This window comes from Erithacus rubecula (genome assembly GCF_903797595.1).
Source record: "Erithacus rubecula genome assembly, chromosome: 3".
In the NCBI taxonomy this organism is placed as follows: Eukaryota; Metazoa; Chordata; class Aves; order Passeriformes; family Muscicapidae; genus Erithacus; species Erithacus rubecula.
In genome coordinates, this window is record NC_136689.1 from 59261474 (window position 1) to 59285195 (window position 23722).

General features: G+C 37.3%; 1 protein-coding gene across 3 annotated transcripts in view; it reads right to left on the reverse strand.

Moving 5' to 3' along the window:
* Positions 1–3084: 3084 nt before the first annotated feature.
* The window catches only part of CDKAL1 (CDKAL1 threonylcarbamoyladenosine tRNA methylthiotransferase), a 369457-nt gene continuing 348819 nt past the window's right edge, over positions 3085–23722 (reverse strand). For all 3 annotated transcript variants that reach the window (XM_079302373.1, XM_079302371.1, XM_079302372.1), the window contains one exon: positions 3085–4051. In XM_079302373.1, the coding sequence (XP_079158499.1) occupies positions 3845–4051 (207 nt within the window). In that variant the 3' untranslated portion in view covers positions 3085–3844. The remainder of the gene's footprint in view (positions 4052–23722) is intronic.

The window sequence follows — 23722 nt, forward strand, 5'->3', positions numbered from 1 at the left end:
CCACAGTGCACACAAAATATAATGTGGGATATAAAACTTAAAATAAAATCTGGGAAGGTTGCAAGCAATTTTTCAAGCAAAAAAACAAACAAACAAAAAAAAAAAACAAAAACTTTGAGAGGACATAAATAAAGATTTTAATAAGCCTCACACAAAACAGGCACATGCCTACTCATTCCTCCAAATTGTCAGAGCTCTTGCATAAGACTTCTTTTATATTCATCTTAGACCCTGAAGTTGCACACGTCTTAAAGTTAAAAAAGATAGACTTGTTAATAACACACAAATGTTCATAGACATAACATCTTTACAGATATCCTCTGTGAGCAGATCAAGCCACTCTCCATATGTATTTAAATGTAGTGGAAGGCTGCAGTTTTTAACTTGTCAGATCTGTGCCTGGGTAAGAGGGGCTCTATTTTCACTCTAGGAGCAGGCAGAGATTAGCAGCTTGAAATCACTTTGACAGTTTCAGTTACTCTCCTGCATACTGCAGGGAATTTTAATTCCAACCTGTGAAATTGTAATTGCTTCTTGGGAAGAGCAGGAGGATTCTGGGTAGTGGCCACAGCCAAGTGTCAGAGTTGCCAGTTGCTGCCACTTCTGATATTCCTTGCTGCTATTCAAAAAATCACCCCAGCTTTCCATACGGGAAGTTGAACTGGGGAGTGAGACTAGATTAACAGTAGCCATCAGATGTTCAGAGATGTGCAAGGAATGATGTAACAGAGGTGAATCTCATCAAAAAAGCACCTTCTTTTTCTTCTTTCTCTTGCTTTATAGAACAAGCTTTACATAAAACATTTCTTCTATGTCACACACTTTTTCACACTATTACTGGAAAGCTACAATGAAAAGACTAAATGACAAAGTCCTCCAGCATACAATGCACAAGTAGAAAATAAAATGTGTGTACTTAATGTTGTTTACAAGATTTAAGATGTCTTTGCTACTCAGGGTTCTGTGGTTTCTAAGATCCCTCATTGAAAACAGCCAGAGAACTCAGAGTTTAAGAAAAATAGTTAAGAACACTTAAGAAGCATAATTGAGGCTTTCTCAGTATCAAATGGAAATTATATTATTTTTTTTTGCTCTGACAAAAGGTCATTGAATGTAGATTGCTTATTAGCAGACACATTCTCTAGTGATGAGTGCATTCTGCACGTGTGAAAGTGGGATCAATTTGCTATGAGGTAACTTTTCCTGCAATGACCTTGTTAAGCTGGAGTGCAGCAGATTTCTCACCCACCCTGATGGCTTGAAAGAAGGAATACTTGGAAGTAGGTCTCAAACACAATGTTGATGTAAAAATTAAAAATGCTGCCTGGCAGGGCACTTAGGGCATTCAGGGAGCCAAACAGGATCAAAAATCACAGATCAGGTATGTTCAGGTCCACTCATTCCTGGAGGATGTACTTGCACAGTTCTCCACACTCACTGAGGTTTCCCAAGCTGCTCCAACAGCCCCAGGCAGCTCTGGCTTGGTCCAGGTGAGCTGTTTGACCAGAACTGATTTGCTCAGCTCAGTGGCTTTGGAAGCTTTAATTGTTCATAAACAGAACACAGTGATAAACACAATGCTGCTCGACAACACAAAGTGTCAAAAACCTCTCTCAAAATCTATCTAAAGGAAGGCAACAAAATATGTGATAAAAAACACTTCCTACTTATCAGATTAAAGCTCAGTTTAAGAATATACTGTGAGTAATGTCATCTACAAAGTCTTCTTTGGCCTCTTTCAATATATTGCACTATTTCTAAGAAAACAGGCTGGTCCCATTAAAGTCAACGATGCACAGAATCTAAATCACAAGCTTTGTAAATCTCTGTAATAGCTGATGCAATGAGTCTGTAATTGCCACGATTAGATAAGCTAGAGTGGCTGACAGAGATAATGCTGGAGGCACACAACATATCTGCATAGATTATTCCCAACACATGCCAAAATTTGGCTCAGATATAATGATTTTGCCAATCCACAGTTTTCCTGAGAATCTTGCAATCTGTGATACTCTCCTGAAAATTTCAACTCCCAGAGTTATGCTGATAAGATTTTTTTGAGAATTTCTCAGATTTGTTTAAAAAGTAAATTACTGACTGTTTTATATTCCTCGTTGTACAGAAAAGCCTGAGAAAAAAAGCATCCCAACAAAAGAAGCAAATAAGGGCATGGATGTTTTTTGTTTTGGTTTATTATTTTTCTTTTAAAACTCATGGATTTTGGATCTTGGCTTATGACCTTCAGTGGTTGGTATAATAAATGTAATATTTGATTATAATCACACACCTAATTTCCTGAAGACAGTTACATCTGTTGTTATTATTTACAGGGTGTGCTGAAAGCATCATGGTGGAACTTCCTGGTTAATTGTCTGTAACTATTATGAATCCCCAATTTATAAAGTACAAAGAACTCTTACTGGGGGATTATTCCTCTGCACTGTAGAGACAATGTACTGGTTCTGGCTGGAATAGAGATAATTTTCTTCACTGCAACTGGTATGGAGCAATGGTTTAGATTTGCTGCTGCTGAGCAGAGCTCAGACACAGTCAAGGCCTCTTCTGCATTTCTAGGAATGGCTGAGCACCTGCCTGTCAAAGTAATGAGTGATTTATTTCCTTAGTTTGCTTTGCTTGCATGTGCAGCTTATGTTTTACCTATTTAAGTGTCTTTACCTCAACCTCTAAGTTTTATCACTTTTACCCTTCTGATTATTGTCCCCACCCCACTGCAGGGTGTGAGCATCTTAGCTGCCTGCTGGGGTTAAATCACAACAGCCATGTAAGACAGCTCAGCTCCATCTGGATATGACACAAACATTTTAAAAAAACCCTCAACAGTGCCTGTGTTATAATTTTGAACAGTCTTTGCAAGTGGAAGCTTGGATGAAGATTCAGCAAGGTGACAAGGCATGAACAAACCACCAATATGATGTGGTCAGGGGCTAGAAGAACTGGGCACACAGTCCAGGCCCTGACTGACCAGCACACTCTCAGGATGTGTGGAGATCTTGTAATGACAAAAACAGCTTGAAGAAAGTAATTAATAAAACAAATTCATTGTGTAAAATGCAACCTCCCCAATAACAGAGTAATAATTGTTTTACTGAGCCAACGCACAGCTAAGAGATTCCCATGTAGTTCTCTAAGCATTGTATAAAATCTACAGACTGCCTTAAATCCTCTTTTAACAGGACTCTACAATTTGAAAGACATCTTCCCATTAAATTATAAAAACCCAACAACTTTAGAACTAATTCTATGTAAAAAATAATTATTCTTGTATTAACAAAGACTAATAACTCATTGTGAAGTCAAGAGGTGCAAGATGGCAGGCAAAAATTCTATCAGACATAACAGCAAAATAAATAGCAACAAATAACAAACTTTAATGGTCTTGCAGTGTTCATTCTAATGAAAAAAAAACCCAAATGATCACACTGCATCAAGCAAAATCTTTAGGAAAGCTATAAATATCCTACCCACAAAAGATGACTAATATCACGCAGTGGAAAGATTCCTTATAAACTTAATGTAATTTTATCTGATACAACAATTATGAAAAGAGTATGTAATGCAAACATTGCATCATTTTAGGAAAAAAAGAAAAGGAAAGATGCAACAAACTGTTCTACCAACCAAGGATCTCTGGTTTTAGGGAAGATAGGCCTTCCCACAGCTTATTAACATTCTCTCCTTTGAATGACAGGAAAGGCATAGAGTGAGTACAAATTATTGCCCAATTTATATCAGCTTTTTTTTAAAAAAAAAAAAGTTGGTAAAAGTGTTTCCTTTGAAGATTTTGAACAGCAGTTTCATTGTTTTTATAAAAGCCCCATTCAGTTCACAGTTCTGTTTTCATTCCTCCGTAGTAAAACATAACAAGGACTGCCAGTAGAGCCAGGCTGACAGACAGGATCTTCAGTCCACCTCCCCCTTGTTGCCATGGGAGCTGCAAAGCCATGCAGGAGCTGAGCTGTGTTTTCCCTGGGATCTCAGCAGAAGGCTGTGCTTTCCAGTTTGTGCCGTTCTGTGCTGGACGTCTGAACTCCTGTGAAGAAATGCACACATCAGGATTGAAACTGTTGTGTCCTTCTGATTGCACATACCAAATGTAGTCTTCTCTTTATACTGAGGTTCAAATTAATGACCTTTTCAAGACCAACAATTCAGCCTGCACTGCATCATCATCAGGTCATCAGTTTTTCATACAGGAATCTTATAAATGCCATATAATAAAATTAATGCCAAATCAATGCAGCTGTTAGCAACAGAAACAAATCTCCAGACATCACTGTCATCAGAGACAGCTGTTTGATGGTTATTTTTGAATTTGCTTTGCTGCTATCTCACGACTTTCTGATTTTTGGCTTCTCCAAAAGAAATGTCTAACCAAATGATAAAGGGGACCACAACACTCAATCCTTTGCACAGCAGGGATATTCTAAAGTCAATCATCGACTCCTGGTGTGCCAGCTCAGTGGTGCTTGAAAATCCTCCCAAAGGGCTTTTCCTTTCCCCTGACCCTCAGGAGGCAGCTGTGCTAAAACACTCACCTTCTCATTCAGCATATTGAATCCCAGTTCCCTGCTGTGCCTGCCATTACCATTCCCAACCTAACTCCAAGCACCAAGATCCCCAAGAATATGATGTCTTTTAACTGCAGCAGAAGTTACAGATGTTGCATCACTATTTCAGCAGAAAATCCAAGTGAAAACAATAAAAGGCTCTTTTCTCTTGCACCCTTGTTCAGTTCAGCATTGTAGATACTCAAAAGGAAAAACATCCAGTGAAACTAATGACATTAGCAAGAGATGCGAGTGGTAAAGGTGTAACTAAACAAAGGTGCAATGATGCTGCATCATAAGATTCAATATTTCTATTGATAATTTCTGTTTTCCTCCATTTGAATAATTTCTTGGGAATTCAATTGAGTTCATCTGGATTTTTAATTGGATTGAATTTTACCAGTTAAAAAAAAGTTTTTTATTAAGCCATTTTATTTTTTTCTCTTTCACAAATCAGGGAACCAGAAAGTACCTATCTGGATAATCCTGTATTTCCAAGAAGCTGAAACAGAGACACATGAAAGTACAGACCAGATGCCCACCCACTCTTTTACCAAATGTATTTCTGGGCAAACTCAAAGAAATATCAAAGCTTCAAGAAAGGTGCCTGCCCATGAAAGTGTGACAGCACAATTCAAACCTTCTGTAACTGCCTCCTGTTTTCCATTTCAGCAATCAGCTCCATTATAGTAATTGTAGAAGGAAAATAATGACTACTACTGGTTAGGTAGGTAAGCATCAAAGGGGCAAGTGACAGCCTGGGGTAGGTGCTACTCTAACAGCTGAGTTAGAGCTGACTTAGATCCCAGTTCACACAGGCACAGGGTTACTGATCAAGTGAACTCTGAAATGAGGATGACTTCTTACACATACTGCCCCTAGAAGAACATCAACTGGGTAAACAGAGGAAAGGGAAGAGGTTAGCACAATGGGGTGCAGCTCTCCACAGTGTGAGGCACAGTAACAGCACCACTCCAGAACTTCAGGCTGTATTGTGCAGAACATGTTAACTTAATAAAAAACTATTGTTAAGATATTCATTACAATCAATTTCTAAGGCATCTGAAATTTTAGTACCTGGCCACAGCTATTCTGCCCTCCCAAATCAAAGCTGATTAACCTTGCCTGAAGATTAAACTGGAAAATGCACAGTATTAAGGATTTTTTACAAATGAGTCAAAATTCTTTTGCAATTTATTCCCTCTAGACATTTATAAAGCCTTTCTTTTCTTTGTAGGTCTCACAAATCTCTACTAATGTAAGGTGCTTAATTTATGGCAATGACCTGTTTTTACATGTATTGTTGGTACATTAACACTAAGGCTAAAGTGATTTAAAGGAATGGATAAGGCTGTAAAAATATCAATACAACTAAAGTCTTATTTCTTCTGATACTTATTTTTCACTGATTCATGAGTTAAAATTTGGCTGACTACAATCAGCTTATTGACTGCTAATTAAATATTTCTACACTGCATGATGAAAGTCATGGTTATTTAGTACAAGACTAGATGCTATCCCTTGGCAAACAGATAAAAAGGGCCACTACCTCACAAATGATGTTGGACCTTCTCCTCAATGCTCCTGTTCATGCTCAGCTTCAGTTCCTATCTACATATCTCAGGAAGACTAGGGACAGCCAGTAGAACACCCCAAGCACAAATTACAAGTTGTTTTGAGAGACTTCTTTTAAGTTTTCCCCTTTACTAGCAGTTGAGCACATCAGTGTTTCATGCATTCAATCATGTTTCTGTAAAGTAGTTTACAGTAGTGGTTTCACTGGCATTTCATTTATGTTATACAGTTTTTCTGTTTTCCAACATAAAACCAAAGAGTCTCATCTCGCTGCTATAATTTTGATCATGCATAGCCTATAAAGGTTTCTTTTTTTTTTTTTTTTTTGTTACCATACTGTTTTCTTGCACCTCTACTGCAACATGCACTGCATATGCATTAGGTAGTGCTGCATACTGCTAGTAGGACAGAATGGCACAAGAGATTTTAGCAAGGTTTACAAAGTTCCAGTGGTGGTGAATGCTGCTGGTGAGTTGTCCCAGTAGCATTTCATCTAAGTCAGTCTGTACAGCTGTGAAATCTGGTTTTTTTTTCTTATTTCAGCATATTTCCAATAAATGAGATGATCATATTGATACACTAAACCATTTTTTGTTTTCTTTCGGTAGAAATACAAAAATATCTGTTTGCAAACTGGAGTGACCTTTTTCTTTGAGATATACATCATAGCTTACCACTTAAACATACAGTGCTTCTGTTTGATAATGTGCACCTCTTCAGGTGATCCTGCAAAATATTCCCTTTCAAGGAATGTAAAGAGTGTATTCATATGATCTGTTTCCTAAGCACTAATCTCTAGTTTGGCCCAAAATTCTGCCTGACACATGAGTGATACCACAGGTTTCCATGAAAATTTCCCTCATTACCATCATAGAATATGCATTTGTAAAAAAAAAAAAAAGAAAAAAAAAGGTACATCTGGCTCTCTGTGACTGAAAGGCTCCCACTGAAAATAACAGTCTTTTTGTCCCCATCCTGAGATTCATACAGAGCTTTCAGACCCAGGATAATCACTCAGAGACACCTGCAGGTGTTTCTGAGGAAGAGGATGCCTCTTCCTCAGAGTCTGTCGTGCAGCTCAGTGGGATGTGGCACAAATTCCCCAGTGGGAATAGGAGCTCTGCTGAAGGCACTGTGCCACTGCACCCTCTCCCTCCTGAGTAAGGGCTGAGTGGCCCTTGCCACAGTCTGGACAACAGTGAAGGGCCTGTCAGGAACACAAGCAGTTCTTCCAGGCACACAAGTATCACATAAACAGCTGTGCTAGTGAAAAACACTGTGTGTATAATTCTATGCACCTTGGGTGTAAAAAACCTTGGTGGAGGTAAAGATCTCATTTTTTGAACTAGCATTTACACTGGCCCACTCTCATGCTCTCACTTAATAGAAGGATTAATTCTGAACAGCCCTTATTTGTAACTCTGTCTCTAGATATAATATCCACAGTGCATTAGCTTTCCAAGGAAATCATTAAGTAATTTCTGTGATATTCTGAACTAGCTGGGATATTTACAATGTACAGTCACTAGTCAAAGTGCAACAGTTCCTTAAACTGAGCTCAGAAATCATACTTTTGTAGCTGAAAGAGTTAGAAAGATTACCATGATGATTATTTTCAGTGGAATTTAGAATTAAATTCAAAGCCTCTTTTAACAACAAAAAATAATTGTTGGAGGAAGCCCTAAGGTAAAGAAGTTTCAAAAATGTGCTTATACTAGTTTCAGTCTTGATAGGCCACAAACTCTGGTAGAATTATTAAGCACTGCTCTCACTAAAGAGGACCACAATGAAGGAAAACGTACTCTAAGATTCAAAACTCTATACTATTAATCAAAATAAGGGGAAGAAGGGAAACTACCAAACTGAAATGCAAAGACAGGGACTTTGAGCTAAGCATCTTGTATTTCCATGGAGGCAGCCTTTCATCTTGTTTTGACAGTCACAAAGTAAACATAAGACTTTGCTAATAAGGTATAATATAAATTATTAAAACTTCTAGTGTATGATCAAATGCATTTCAGATTATTTTTTGAATAATTCTGCCTTGACGACTGCCAGGAGTAATATATTTTGTGTACTCTTGCACAGACCCACTGATTGCTGCCTTTCTGAAACTCCAGTCCCAGATTAAACTACTGTGCATGAAAGGAACATATAATCACATCAAAACCTAAAATTTGGCATCTGTCGATCACAGCCCAGCTTTTGTAAGATCTCACTTCATGTTAGTCAACAAAGACATAAGAGAAACTCTTTAGCTCTGAGCTGAGGTTTTAATAGATTCAAAACATTTCTTACATGCAAATTTCTTTTATGGCTCAGGGGCACTGTTAGAGCTTGAAGTGTTAGCTAACTGCTGTGAAAAACTACTTGACTGAGCATATCTCAAGATAAATTAGACTTCTGAATTTTTTAGCCCAACCATGTACATTGCATACTTGTACTACTGGCTTTAAAAATATGGACTTTTACATAATCATGCACAACAAGTCTGTGTGACAAATTTAAAGAAAACATGTTAAAATATGCATTACATATTCTGCTGCACTATTTGAAACTCTGGGCCACTACACTTTAAAGACATTTTTCAGATTTAAAAAAAACAAATAGTTACTGTAGGTCACATAGATTACACATCAAAAATATGTAAATTGAATTTTATTGAATAGTTCTGGAAGACACATTTAGCTCTGTAGGTATTAAGAGAACTCCTTTGATTTATTACTTTCAAAAATCTACCAGGCTTCTGCAAATGTGGAATGCTGATCTTAAGTTATAAAATAAATGACAAAGAAAATAATTTTTTCCTAATGGAATTAACATGGTAATTCCTATAAGAAGCATCCCTGCTATCATGTATTCCAGTGAATGCCCAGTACAATGCTGTTAAAAGAAAATGCTGTCTACCAGCATGCTTGTGTCAGATGTTATCAGCTGTACACCATTCCTAGGAATTCACTGATCCCAATACGCACAGTTTACTTACAGCCTCTGCTTGCAGGGCAACTCCAGCCCTGTGACACAAATCTGAACCCATTGCAGCTCCCAGACCCTAATTTACATGAGGATCACTGCAAATGATCCAGTCAAAGCAGCCCAGCAATACCCCCAGAAGCTGCTCAAATTAACTATACAGGTAATAATGGGAGGTATACAGATTGATTGACCTTAAACCCATCTGCATTACATTTGGCAGTTCTTCCCAGCTGTCATCCCTCATGGAGACCATTTTAACTGGGGCCTTCCCTGACCTGCACAGTAAGTCAGTAAAATCTGTGTTCTTTCCAGCAACACCTGAATGATCTGTCTGATTCCTTTGATCAGCATAGAAAAAAAAACTTTGCTCACTGCTCAACTTTTACCTTGATCACTACTACAGTAATTCCTCCTGTCCATTCTCTTTTCCTTCTACTTCTTCTCATTTCTCTCTTGCATCATCTGACCATGCAGCCTCTCAAATAAACAGAGATGCCACTAGGAATACAAATTTGTAATGTCATGTTACACAGACGCACATCTGGAACTTCCTCTTCCTACATTAACATTAAATTCAAATTTTAATATTCCTATTTAAGAGTATAAAATGAATTAATTTTCTCTCTGTGAATTCCCACCATTACAGAATGGCTGCATTGGTGTTTTTCTTGGCAGACATCTCTCCCTGCTCTCTTCCATGTTCTTACCTAAGGGTAGGTCTTTGCCTACCTACTTCTTTTTCCTCCCCCAGTCTTTCAGATTATTCTCTCAATCAGCCCTAAAAATTCAAAAAGCACTTAGAGGCTAGACAGAAGGCTGAGCCACTGGGGCTTATTAAATAACTTCCTTTGTGATGTACACTTTGAGGAGGAAGGAAACAACTGAAAATCTCAACTAACAAAAGAAAAAAAACCAAGAGAAACAACCAACAAGCCAAAAACCACCTCCAAAATGTTTAAAACCCAGTATTGTGCTTTTTTTTTTTTCATTACACCCACTTGTTTTAGACTGTTTCTTTATATTTACCTATAAATGCTTCCAGCCAGGTCTTGACTCTTTTTTTTTACGTATTTGTATTTTGTGCTGCTATTAAACTTAGTGACCAAGTATCATTCCACTACACAAACAATGCACTGTAAAAATAACCTGTCATTCAAGGTCAGACATGACATCCCTAAAAAATAGTGTGATGCCTGGATTCTGAGCTTTATTTTTTCATAATAAGGTGTGTGAGGTGTCAATCACTATGATGAAACCAAAGGACATGACAAGCCAGTATTCCAGCCAGCACCTGCAACCACAACAGAACTGAGAGGCCTAAACAGAAAAAGTTCGTGATTCAAAAACCACAGTCACCCAAGCAATGACTTGAAATGAAGAATGAACACAGCAGCACAAATTCAGGATGGGGTTCTGTCACCATTTATCTCCCTGTGCACAGGAGTTTTATGAAGGAGATGGCAGGTACTTGCTCTGGGCACTTATCTGGTAATTAGCTGGCTAACAGATAAATCTGTTTTCTAGAGATCCCCAAGTTTCATGGCTTTGAAAATACATTACAATGAATTACAGGATGCATATTAACTTGTAGTAACACTAGATACCATTTTTTAGTGTGCATAACAGGCCTAAGTCTTATTAGATACCATTCCATAGGATATCAGCTTGCTCCTTCTTTAAAGGATCACTGAAACTTTTTATTGGGTTCTTCGCTGTTTTTTTTTAATAAGAAATATAAGGTTGTGTTTACAACAACTTTCCCAGTTTATTTTGTTGAATGATGAAAGAAAGATAGCATGTGAATGTTCAAAGACTACTCTACAAGTGAGAATATTAAATGAAATACAATATACTTTTTTTTTACAGCACAAGCTTTCAGAGACCATCACCTTTTTGCTTCCCTTTTAAATCTTGAAACAACAGTGACAATTATGTGGAGGTCAATGCTAGCTACAGGCAAAGACAAAAGGTTTCCATCAGAAAGAGTACCACAGTAAAATGAACAGCTAGATCTGAAAATATATATTCATGTCACAAGAATCACCAATATAACAGAATGATATTCACATATCAACACTGAAATGAATAATACTGCTTTTACTCAAGGGACATTGTCTCTCAAAATCAGGAAAGATTTCAAAGATCTTTCACATAGAGAAAAGTAGAATAAACTGATATATGTACATATTCTTGGCTAAAGCCTTCCCCTTGATCCTAGAATATGGCATAATCCTGAATTTATGGTGTTTTCATTTCTTCCTACAGAACCAAGCATTAAAATGGAATGTTCCACAGAGAATTGTATAATACAACAACCTCAGAGACAAAGGATACAGCCCTTCTTACACTTCCATGTCGTGGATAATAAACACAGTTTAGTAAGAGCATTTTAAATACTTTGCAATGATACTAGGTTCCAGAGATTCAAATTTACTTCCAGTAGGTATCTGTGGGATCTATATGCCTACTTCATTTTACAGGGATAGAAAAAAAAATACAGATTGAAGTGTTTCCAGTGCCACAATGCAAGTCAGCAATCAGGTCTCTACAATTCCTGTCTCAGATTCCAGCTGCCACCAGAAGACAACATAGCCTGTAAAATCGTTTGTGCCACTTAAGTTTAAGTTTAAAAATAATTTTCTTAAAGCTAGGCAATGCCCTAATGTGCACCCTCCTGACAATTTCTCTTACATTTATTTTCACAGACTTTTCCGCCTAGGATTAAACACCTCCAGTTCCTGGGAGTGCAGATGTTCACCAAGCACAGCTGGAACCAGACCTTGGCAAAAAGAAGTATTTCATATAAGCCTAAAATTTAGCAGTTAATACAGTGTGACTGATCTTGACCAACTTTGTGGGTTCAGTGATAACACAAAGGTTTTCTTTTCACATTGTCATGGCCTCTTTCCTTTAAGTACCCTTAGTTGTTTTAGGAGGTCTCCCACAGTGCCAGTTAGCATACTTCTGAGCACCTGAGGGAGTGTCTGGAAATCTGTGTCTCCTTTTTAATTTCACACTCAGTCAAGTACAGCTGCAGTTAATGGAGGGTTCTCTCATGGAAACATCAAACAATGGTTACTTTCTGTGATTAGCAAGCTTAACTGCTCTAACACAATCTCTCTCTATCCCCAGTCACCACAAATGATTCGTCAGCCCTTCCCCACAAGAAAGATTACATGAGAAAAACCTTTCTTGGCTTGCAGTGTATTTTATGCTAGATAATCATGATAGCACCTTGGCACTCTGTCTAAGACATCAAAGAGCAGTAAGTATCCAATGTGCAGGCTGGAACGAATATCTGCCCTCAGGAGAGACCTCGTATCGTTCAGAGGGTGGTCTGACCAAACTCCTGCACTTGTACAGGATGCTGTGCCTCAGCAGGGACTTGCACCCTGTCATGCTCAAATACTGACCTCTGGGACCCACTGGACCAAGGCTGGTGAGGGGCTTGGAGCACAAACCCTGTGAGGAATGGTGAGGGAGCTGGGGGTGTTCAGCCTGGAGAAAAGGAGACTCAGGGGTGACCTTGTCACTCTCTACAGCTGCCTGAAAGGTGGTTGTGGTCAGGTGAGGGTTGGTATCTGACAGAATGAGAGGACACAGTCTCAAGCTGCACCAAGGGAAATATAGGTTGGATATTAGGAAAAAGTTTTTCACTGAAAGAGTGATAAAGTATTGGACTGGTCTGCCCAGGGAGGTGGTGGAGTCACCATCCCTGGATGTGTTTGAAAAAACACTGGATGTGGCACTTGGTGCCATGGTCTAGTCAAGGTATTTGGGCATAGGTTGAACTTGATGATCTTGAAGGTCTCTTCCAACCTAGTAATTCTGTGAATTCTGTGACCTCAGTCTTCTCCCACATGGGTGTAACACAGTGTGCTCCATCAGGCTGTACCTGATATTTCCAAGGATTAGCCCATGAGGAGAAATTCAGCTCTTCTGGAATTAATCATGAAGCAAAAAATACTGATTTCCAATTTCTCTTTGATATATTGTCCCCTGGGGTTGTCTTAAATGCTGAAAAGTCAACACTGCAGCTTGCTTGAATATATGCTACAAAATTTTAATAATTTCAAGTATTTATTTCCAAGAATCTTTAACTGGCCACCATCAAATTTGTTCTCCAGACTAACCTTCTAGCAGACACTTCAAACGTCTGCCACATCTTTATATGTGAAATGGGAAGGCAAAAGCTGCATTTCAGGAGGATAATGTAAACATAAACTTATAACTGTTTCTGAAGCATTCAGAAATTTAGTTATGGGGGTCACAGGAAAGGTTAGAAAGAAACAAGTAACTCCCTTGAAAGAGAGGTTTAAAAGGCATGTAACAACACTAATATTACATGACAAACAACGAAGAGGAAACAGTAACTTCTCTTACAGTAACTTATTAAATTGAACACTAGGAATTTTTTTTTTTTTTACCCAAAAGGTTTTCAAGCATTGGAACAGGCTGCCCACAGAAGTGGCTGAGTCACTTTCCCAGAAGGTATTTAAAAGATGTGTGGATGTGGCACATGGGGTCTTGGTTTAGAGGTGGATTTGGCAGTGCTGGGTTAGTGATTGGACTTGATGATCTGTAAGGTCTTTTCCAACCTAAAATATTCTGATACTAAAGGAATAGTCTCATCTCTATGCACAAAAAATTTACACATGGACATGTACCACATAAGCACCTAATAAAAGAGTGAAACACAGTACAGCTGGCATTTACACTGAAATGAGGATTGTTAAAACTTTCCTCTATTTAGAAAATGCTACTGGTCTGTGAGAATACTGCCCATAATACTTTAATACAACTTTCTTTCATAGTTTGCTGTTGCTTTTGTCTCTAGGTGATCACAAGCATTGAGAGAAATTGACTCCTGGGCAAGTGGTGTCTTCCAAATAATTTCAGTATCCCTAACAACTTTTGAACCTACTCACTTCAACAGTGAGAGAACAGCAAGGGCTGGTAAAAAAACCCTTGCCCAAATCTACATCAGTGCTCCAGCTGAGGGAAAGGCCAGACCACAGGCTCAATGATCTATTTTACGCCATCACTCTGCTGACCTGTACTCCTGAAACTCCAAATCACATGCAGTAGTTACACAAACCAGGAAAAGTTACAAGAAAGTGAGATAAACACAAATAAAACAGAGGATGACCTGAAAGTGGCAAACATACACTAGGTGTCTGCAGGGGTGAGAAATGCAAGCCCATAGGATGAAAACTATGGGGTTTAATGTAGTCTTTAATAAATTGATGGGTTTGGATTTTAAAATGTTTCATGTCTCCATATTAAAGCTTACCAGCACTACAACAGTTTTCTTTTATCACACAAGATGCTCCCCCAAGTACAATTCATTCCTTTCCAACTCTTAAGAGCTGCACATCTGGCTTTCCCCTGTGGTTCTGTGACAAAATCTGATTATGCTACAGAATCTTAAGCACTCCTCACTGAAAAAATAATGAACTAACATTTCTTTGGACAAGAGACACATGAGCTGAAAAAGGAAAAGAATTCCTGTCATTCTAAGCACTATTTCCATCATTTCACCAAATTAAAGTTCTCGTGTTTTTAAAAAACTGTCTGTGTTAGAAATGGATATTCACAGCTGTCCTTTTTGTATGATAATTATGTTATCTGCACTTATCAGAGATTTTGTATGTGAGAATTGCAAAATAGTTTCCATACGGATAAGATAAATCATAGTCACACTGACTGAAATGACTTAACAATCACATGTGAAATCATGTCAAAACAAGGATGAGAGTTAAAAAAAAAATCCACTAGTCCTGATAACAGGACCCTTTCCTCAGGACCAGAAATCCATCTGGTCAGTATTATGCATAGGTAGTTTTTGCAGCTATGTGATTTTTTTGACAGAAAGAGCTTGAGTGCACTGCTTACACATTTTTGTTCCATCAAAAGTACTTTCACAAACATTTCCAAGCCACTCCAATCCAAAATGGAGCATTTGCTCAAATTCTGTCACAGTACACGTATATAAAAATAGGTATGAAGAAGAATCTATCAATTTGAAAGCCAAGATATTTAGTGAATAATCTTCTCACATAATATTGTGTCAAGGACCCCTGATTATACTGAGACTAAAGAAAAATAATAGTAATTTCCACAGGCCTTTTTCTTTTTGTTTTGCATTTGACTTCTGGCTCTCTAAGCCAGTCAGGTTTCATTCCTTTCACTATTTATCAATCACACATCCATCTGAGGTTGTGGTACTTGGGTGGCCAGACCTTTTTGAGAGGTCACATGAGTCTACCAAGAGTCTAGACTGCCATGCTCTGCCAATCACCCAGTCAGACAGAAAAGCATCATGTAATTAATAGCTAGGAATAGCTATGAGCTCTCCTGCTCCACTCATCACATTGGCTCCCACCCATGACACTGAGCAGCAGCCCTTGGAAAAGAGGGTATTGGATAACACCAAATGAGCCAGGTCAGCTGTCTCATTCCAGAGGCTGGCCATTTCTGCCCTGGAATAAAGACAACATGCTCACTCACGTGTGGAGAGGGCTTCTTTACAGGCCAAGTCTAACAAAACAGTTTTCTACTGGTAAGACCAGGTAAAAAGGCAAAATAAAAAATACCATAAAGAAGACATTGATAATACAATAAAATCAATCCTCATTTGTTGACTTAAATTTAGACAGAAACTTGAGATTAACCATTTTCTTATGGGCTGATGAGCTTGATCAAAAATGGTCTGCCTTCAGGTCCTTAATTATTCTGTGTGATTGATATCAGCAAGAACAACAAAAAATGTACATTTATTCCAGAAAAATATTTATAAACATTTTTTAAAATGTATGTTTCTAATTTATAAATTATTTTTCAGCCCTTTTCTACAATAAAGAATGAGGAAAATCCGTATTATTTCTTTCATACCATGGTGTCATTAATGAATGTGTAGAATAACTTTGGTTCTGACTTTACCCCACTGTATCCTAATTAAAAATAACTTCATGCCACTGCTTGTTACCTTAGTGATTAAAGCTGAAGCACCACTGCAGTACATATATTTTCCTCATCATAATTCCAGTTTTTAATAATGTCTAGAATGGAAGAAATATGTCCTAGATCATGATTTTATTTAAAATCATGTAAATGAAGTCATTTAAATACACCAAATCTGAGTTGTGGTCCTGACTCAAGGAAAAGAAATGAAGGTAAATATGCTGGAATTTAAACATCCCATGGGCTTGAGTTTTAAGCATAGAAAAGCTGTGCTTGAAGCCCTCTAACACTTTTAGAACCTCAAAACATGAACTGTATCTGATGCCAACCTGTGAACCTGCTTTAAGTCAACTCCCTCTGAAAATGATGAACAAGCTTTGGAGTATTTAGTGATGAATAAGAAAGGCTTAATACCTAAAGGACTGCAAACAGATGTAGCACCAATTTTACCTCAGTGGGAACATGTATGGGATTTGGGCTATCTACCCCAACCCTCCCACACCACCATCATAACCTTCCACCTGCTAACCTGGCTAGATCCTTCAATCCAGAATTCCTTCATCCCAGTGCTGGATGAGACAATTACAACAGATCCAGTTGTAATTTTTGGCTAGAATGGCTAGCATTAGAATAAACCAGTAGAAAATATATTTTCTTTTTTTAAGAAGGGTTCCAATGTCTGAAATAATAAATTTTAGGTAGAGGAACTCTTCAAGTAATTTAAATACACAATGAGAAGCAGTCAGAGGAAGGTTATCAAGACTAGTGTACTGAACACAAACCACAAGTAAAGCTGTCTTAACAAAGTACTTAAATAACCAGTAATTTTTTGCATTTCTTTTACTTAATGGTCTTTGATAAAGCCCACAGGAACAGCTTGCTTTGGAACTTACTAAAAATAAGAACTGATCCTAAAGCTCAGTTTGAATGAAAACTCATAGGCATTGAGCCAAGTCCCTTAAAGAGAGAACACACATTTTTACAGTGATTATTACCCCTGTAGTTTGAGAAGACTCCTTTAAAAATATCTTAGTGGGAGAGATTGTAGTAGGAGGGCAAGGGTTTATTTCTATTGTTGTTTGGTCCAGTAAAAATTCAACAACATGTTTTAATAGCTAATGATATGATAAAGGATCTGGAGGGAATGTTAAACATGATATGGAATACAGCCTGCACAAACACAAAGTTACTGCATGTGACCTTTGAATTAGCACCAGTTTCTAAGCTTGCCTAGTTGCTGTAACGTTCTGTGGACTGTCTTGGAGCATACAATCCTTCTAAAGTGTTCAACAGTCACAGTAAGTTCCCTGGATATTCTGAGGTAGTTACGAGTATCCTTGGTGGACGAAATTTAAGACTGTGGATTTCACAACCACTTCACTGAAGTACGGTATTTGAATATTTTAAGATACTATTTCTCCAACATAGCCATCAAATAGAACTTATTACTCAAATGCAATTTCATTTTAGTCAAAGACACAGCCTCTGCAAATGTGCCTTTGAATTTTTATATGCAGACATCTTTGCCAACTATAATTTGGTAGTGACAAAACCTTTCAAAATGAGTTTCTTTCTCTTACAAAGGAAAAGCCTTTTCCTCTTTTTCTTACACGTTTTCCTTATCTTATCACCCTTGATACCACAAAATTAAAACCAAAAATCTCTAATCTCTAATAAATCTCTTATAAGTGTATTAAAAGCACAAACATAAATCACTGGGTCCAAATATTAAAAAAGTCTGACTGGGAAATTATGATTAAAAATGTATCTGGGTATCCTCCCATAACTCACAATTAATTCTACTATTGCAGAGCAGTTCAATGCCTTTTCAATAGATTTTTCAGAATAAAAAAAAAAGTTACTTGCAAAATTTATGTATATCTTAGCAATTCTCATTATTGTAAAGGGAATAAGCAAGAACACAAAGGATGATTATGAGATTATTAGAAACCCATTAATCTACTCAGAATTTAATAAAGATTTTGGACATGTGATAATATGAAAGGATACAGAACATGGCAGTTTACCTTTAACATGGTTTGGTAATTTTTTTGAAATGAGCTACACTTTTAAAACAGTTTTTAGTTAAAAAATAGCTTAATCTCATGACTGTAATTTTTGTTGCCCTTCAAAACAATCTCAAAGGTAATGAATCATCTCACTTCAATGGTTCTGGCAAAAAATGCATTTCTAAGAGGTGGATGTTCAACATTCCAGCACTTTATACGTGTAAATTCAAACCTCCTACTGACCTTTCATTTGGTGATGGGGAAAGCTGTATCATGAGCTACATGTGCCTTTTTGCCTTTCAAGTATTCATGTAGAAATACTATTTTAATTACAGTTTCAGTAAAGGAGGAACAGATAGAAATAAAATCCACTCGACATAAATATCTGATGCCTCTGACTGTGTATTTGCTCACAGGGAAAGGAGAAACAGGGAAGGAATGGAGAGAGAAATACTGCCTCAGTGTGCTTTTTGGTGATCTAAGGAGCACTAATAAAAAAAAAAAGGATGACTAAATACTGCAAACAGAGATAAAATATACAGGTGGGCTGAATATCCTTCATCTATCTTTGTATTAAAGTCTGCTGGAGAGGTATAAAATTCAAACCTATGATGATCTTTGTGAACTGGATATAGATGACTTCCAAAACAATATAAAAGTTGAGAAAAGTTGTGGCTGCTATATTTTTCTCCTGAAAGCAAATTAAAATTTACTGAACGCTGGTATATTAAACAATAAAGGATTACCAAAACCAAATGCTATTTAATTTTTCACAGAGAGTCTGCTTGTTAAGGGATCTGATGGAAAAGAAGAAATATTTTAGAAGGAATTCCTAAATATTTCAGGGAGTGTCAAGTAGTTAAAATTACTATGGCTACACATTTCCCTATGCAAACAGAGAGCAGAACCCACTCACTGATCTTGCAGTGCAGCATCAGCAGGTTGAGTACTAGAAATAATGCACAAAAATGGCAGAACTATTTCAGCCCTACAGTTTACTTCTGGAGGCAGAAGGGGTAGAATATTTCTGTTTAACCTTTGCTTTTTCTCCAGAAAATGACTTAGAGTTGAATCCTCCCAGCCATTACTATTTCCATTTATTACATAATTATGTAATTTAAGTGATTAAACGGTGACATTCAGCAAAATAACACTGTCTGTTTAGGAAGTGAAAAGTAAATAAATTGAAGTTCAGATCTTTTCACCTGAAATGGACTGTGGTGAGCATTTGTTTGAAAAGGGTCTATATAATATGTGTTGTTTCAGCTGAGCTTTGAGCACTGTAGCTGAAATTCAGCCCTGCCAGAGGCATGGGCAGAAAGGCAACATGTCCATTAAATTAAAGACACCAGGACAAAAGTATTTGGTGAAGGTCTTATGCTGGTTCTTGGCTTTGCTGTCCTAAATCACTTCTGTGTATTGTAGCCCTCTAAGCAGGGCAGAGAAATGTATTGGATCAACACACTTGCACTACCTTCTGTTCCAGTTTTGAGTCATCAAATGGCTAAATTATTCATTGAGTGATAGCAGATAAGGCTGGAAATAAAGATGTCACCTAGCCCATATCCACAACCCAAAGTGACTGAATTACACCTCAAGTGTTTGTCACAGACATTGGTGAACTATGTTCCTAAAGATAAGCATTGATTAAAATTCCCCAGCCACCACATGTGACTCAAGCCAGTGCTCATCTAAACCCAGCAAGAAAAATTTACTCTGCCCATAAGAAAGACTCAAGTTTCAAATTTTGAGCTGAGAAATGGGCTTTCAAGCAGAAGAAAAATTCAACTCAACTCAATTCCCCAAAGAAACAAAGCCAACACAGCACACAGATAATATGTAGATCACAGATATCTGCATCTAAGGAACAGCACATGACTAATTTTCAGGAAAATTGAGACTTTCAAAGGTCCTTTTAAAAAACATTCATAGGTGACATTGAGCTGTGCTCTACAAAAGGAAATAGATCTCTTGTTACATGAACCTTATAGTGACCTTCAGGAAATAACTGAAGAAAATGTAAGAAAAAAAAAATTAATTAAGAAGGATTTTACACCCTCTTTTATGACCCCTATTTATAACCAGCAGGGAATACAAGTAACACATTAAATAAAACAGATTAATAAATGCAAAAGCACTAAGTACTTGCCTGCTTTGCCCTATAATCAGTTCTTTCAGAGACTGATTGAATCATAGAGTAGTTTATGTTGGAATGGATCTTGAAGATCATCTGTTTCCAATTCCCCTGCCATGGGCAAGGAGACATTCCACTAAACCAAGTTGCTCAAAGCTCCATCCAATGTGGCCTTGAACATCTCTAGGATGGGACATCCATAGCTCCTCTGGGCAACTTGTTCCAGTTCCTCCTTCCCCCACAGTACAACATTTTCTGAGTATCTATCTAAACCTACTCTCTCTTAGTTTGAATGCATTTCCCCTTCTTCTGTCACTACATCTTTGTGATACAAAGATGCCTTTGCAAGTAGCTTTCTGAGAGAGGTAAAAGGTATATTCTATATTACTTTATCTTTCTTCTTTGGAAGTTCCAGTCTTTCATTAGCATTTCTCACACTCCCTACAGTTTCTGAAATTTTATGAAAGATTCCTCTACTCGCACCTCCTATGCCATTTTTTGGTCTAAAATTTGCTTCCTCATTCTCTTTTTGCCATAAATCTCTAATCTCTAGTTCCTGTTCAGGAACCAAATTTTCCACCCCTTTGAAACTCCAACACATGTAAAAACTGTGCTTATTAATTAATGCACATCTTCCACATTTCCTTCCAAGTCCTTGAAGGAAGTTTCCAATACAGAGATCTTAATTCTGACATGATTTCTTTCATTCCTGTTCCAGCAGAAGATGTTTTCTTCTCCCTTCTCCATTTTATTTTGCCTGCAAGTGAAGCACCCTTTCTACCTGAGATCAGAGAGTTTCCTTCAAGCTATGCTTTGTTGAATTTTCTTTCTGGCAGGCTATAAAGAAGTGTTTGATATATGCATCTTTCCTGTTTCTTACCATCAGAAAAAAGGCTGGGTGATGTTTAAAGGTCATCTTTTGCTCACATAACTAGAAAATATTTGTGGCTAGCTGGAAGACCAGCTTCATTAGTATCCAGAAGCACAATGCCACAATAACCTACTGCAGTTAAAATGCAGGGAGGATGGGGGAGAAAACAGGAACAAGCAGAATGAGCAAATAATTGGTTGCTAACTGAAAATCAGTGTCTCACTTCTCATTTCCTCCAAAGAGCCCAATGACTTGAATAGCTATTAGCTTAACAACTGTGGGTATTTCCAAGGCCTGGGAGCCACAGATGTGTGCACCAAGACCCTGGACTCACAAAAGGAAACATTGCAAATGGGGGCTCCCAGCAGATGCCATTCACAGGGGAAGTGTTAGACATGGAGAATATCATCACAAAAACCAGTGGAAAACAGAAAACTGAAAGATGTGCCTGTATTTGTTTGAAAAGAAAGTCAGTCATAGATGCATTATAGAAACATGAACATGAAAAAATAATGACAGGGGATTAAACAGCCTGTTAAAATTATTTTTTTTCCTCTTGCCTTAATTTTCCATCTGATTAAAATTTCCCACCAAAGGCCCTCAGACTTATGGGGCTTTGATTCTGGCAATGCATTGCAACTCTGGCAGATAGCCAGCCTTTTATTTTTATCCCTCAGCCCTTTGGTCTTTTCTTCATATATTTCTCATCTTGCAGTATTTTTTTCCTGTAGTCACAGAACATTTGTAAACAACCAGAATTATTTTTGGAGTACAGAAGCATAACATACTCTATTTCTGGTTCTAACAAGAGATCATATTCTTGCAGATTCTTACTTTTTTCAGTGATTAGTTTTGGGCAAACATTTGTCTGTAAACAGGATACATTTATTAGGTATTTTACTATATGCTGCTGAGAAACAGTCAAGATCCCTAAATATGGCCAAATAAAACTAATATAAACATGAAATTTTTTTTTTCCTAAATTAGATTACATTCATATTGTTGACACAGAGTGCTGACTTTTCAAAAATATTATCCAAAAATAATATACTCAACACTATGTGCATTGCAAACCCAGCTCCAAATCCTCAAAGACAAGTTTACCAGAGTGCTTAAGAACATAGAAAACATGCTAAATTGCTTTTCTGAATCTCAAAATGCTGAAGTGCACTCTTAATGCTTTGTCAGCTTCAAGCCCACCTCAATGCAAGGATGTAACACCCACAGCATTTACATCTTCTTCTTGTTCTTGTGAAACTTAACAGAGCTAAATTTTGATCAAAGCTTTGAAATACTTATTCACTGACATTTGTAATTGCAGTTAGTAACTCATGACAGGTTTGTTTTGTCTGAATGTTCATTTTAAGGTTACTGTCACTACTTTTTAATGTCCAGTTCACATACATCCTACCTTAGATTTACTACAACCAAATAAAAAAAAGCCTTTACACATGTTCATGTTTTATTGACTTCAACTTTCACCTTTGCAATATCCTTTGAAATATATGCCTTCTAAATATGGTTCTACTACTGAATCATCAACTGCACACATTTTAAACCCAAGTAAATCTACAGTAGATCTGTCAACTGAAATTTCCAAATGTGTTTGCCCCCACAAACAGCCCTCCTGTAAAATTCTGCCACTTGGAGACATCACTCCCTTTTGAGTGGCTTTTATAAGAAAATTTGTGCTGAAGTAAAAAAAAACAAAATAACATCCTGGCAAATACTTGAGCATTTTACTACTTAGTATGTCCACTACAATCAATGTCTGATTGCTATGAAAGCTTTTTCACCTGAGCTACTGACTCCAAGACTCTTCTGTCATTCCTGTCCCAAATTCTGCCATAAAGCCTGACATTTTTGAATGTCAAGACCTTGTTCTAAGCCCATCTACTTGGTTACAGTGTTTTTCTTTAAAGAGTATAACAACTGTAAGACATTCTACATCAGTAGTACATTAATGGATATACATATTAGCTGTCTTCTTCATGCACTGAAAAAGCATGAAATGGTAGAAATACTCTGAACTAATTCTATATATATTTGCCTCCTTACTTATCAAAGATATACAATGTGTGAATATTTTATGGAGTCTCTAAATTGTCCTTTGTGTTCTTGCATTTTGCACTTCCTCTTTTTCAGTCAAATCTGTTGACTCCAGTTGGCGACCTACTTCTGTTATTTCTTTGGACCAATTTGCTGCCAGAGTCATGCAGCCAAAAGGGTAAAAAAAAAGGCCTACAACTGTTCCTTCAGACATACATGTTGCTTGTGGTGCTTGCTCTGAATTTTTCAGAAAAAAAATTTTGAGGGTTATGTATCAGATGAGAAAGAAAGCATACTACTGCAGACAAGCTCTTATTCTTTGGGTGTACTTTTGTAGGTACTTAGGATGAGTTTATGACTGGCTTTGACATCCTCACATGATGGTGCTCTCAATTAATTTCCTTAAAAACTACAGTTTCAAAAGCTTTCACTCTTTCTGTGAACATTCCTCATTAGAGAGAAGCTGTGATGGATTTTGAAATACCTTTCACTGCGTCCTATGTGCGCTAATGAAAACACCATTAATAAAACAAGCAGACCTTAATTCTTGCTCATACATGTGCACAGTGGAAAATTT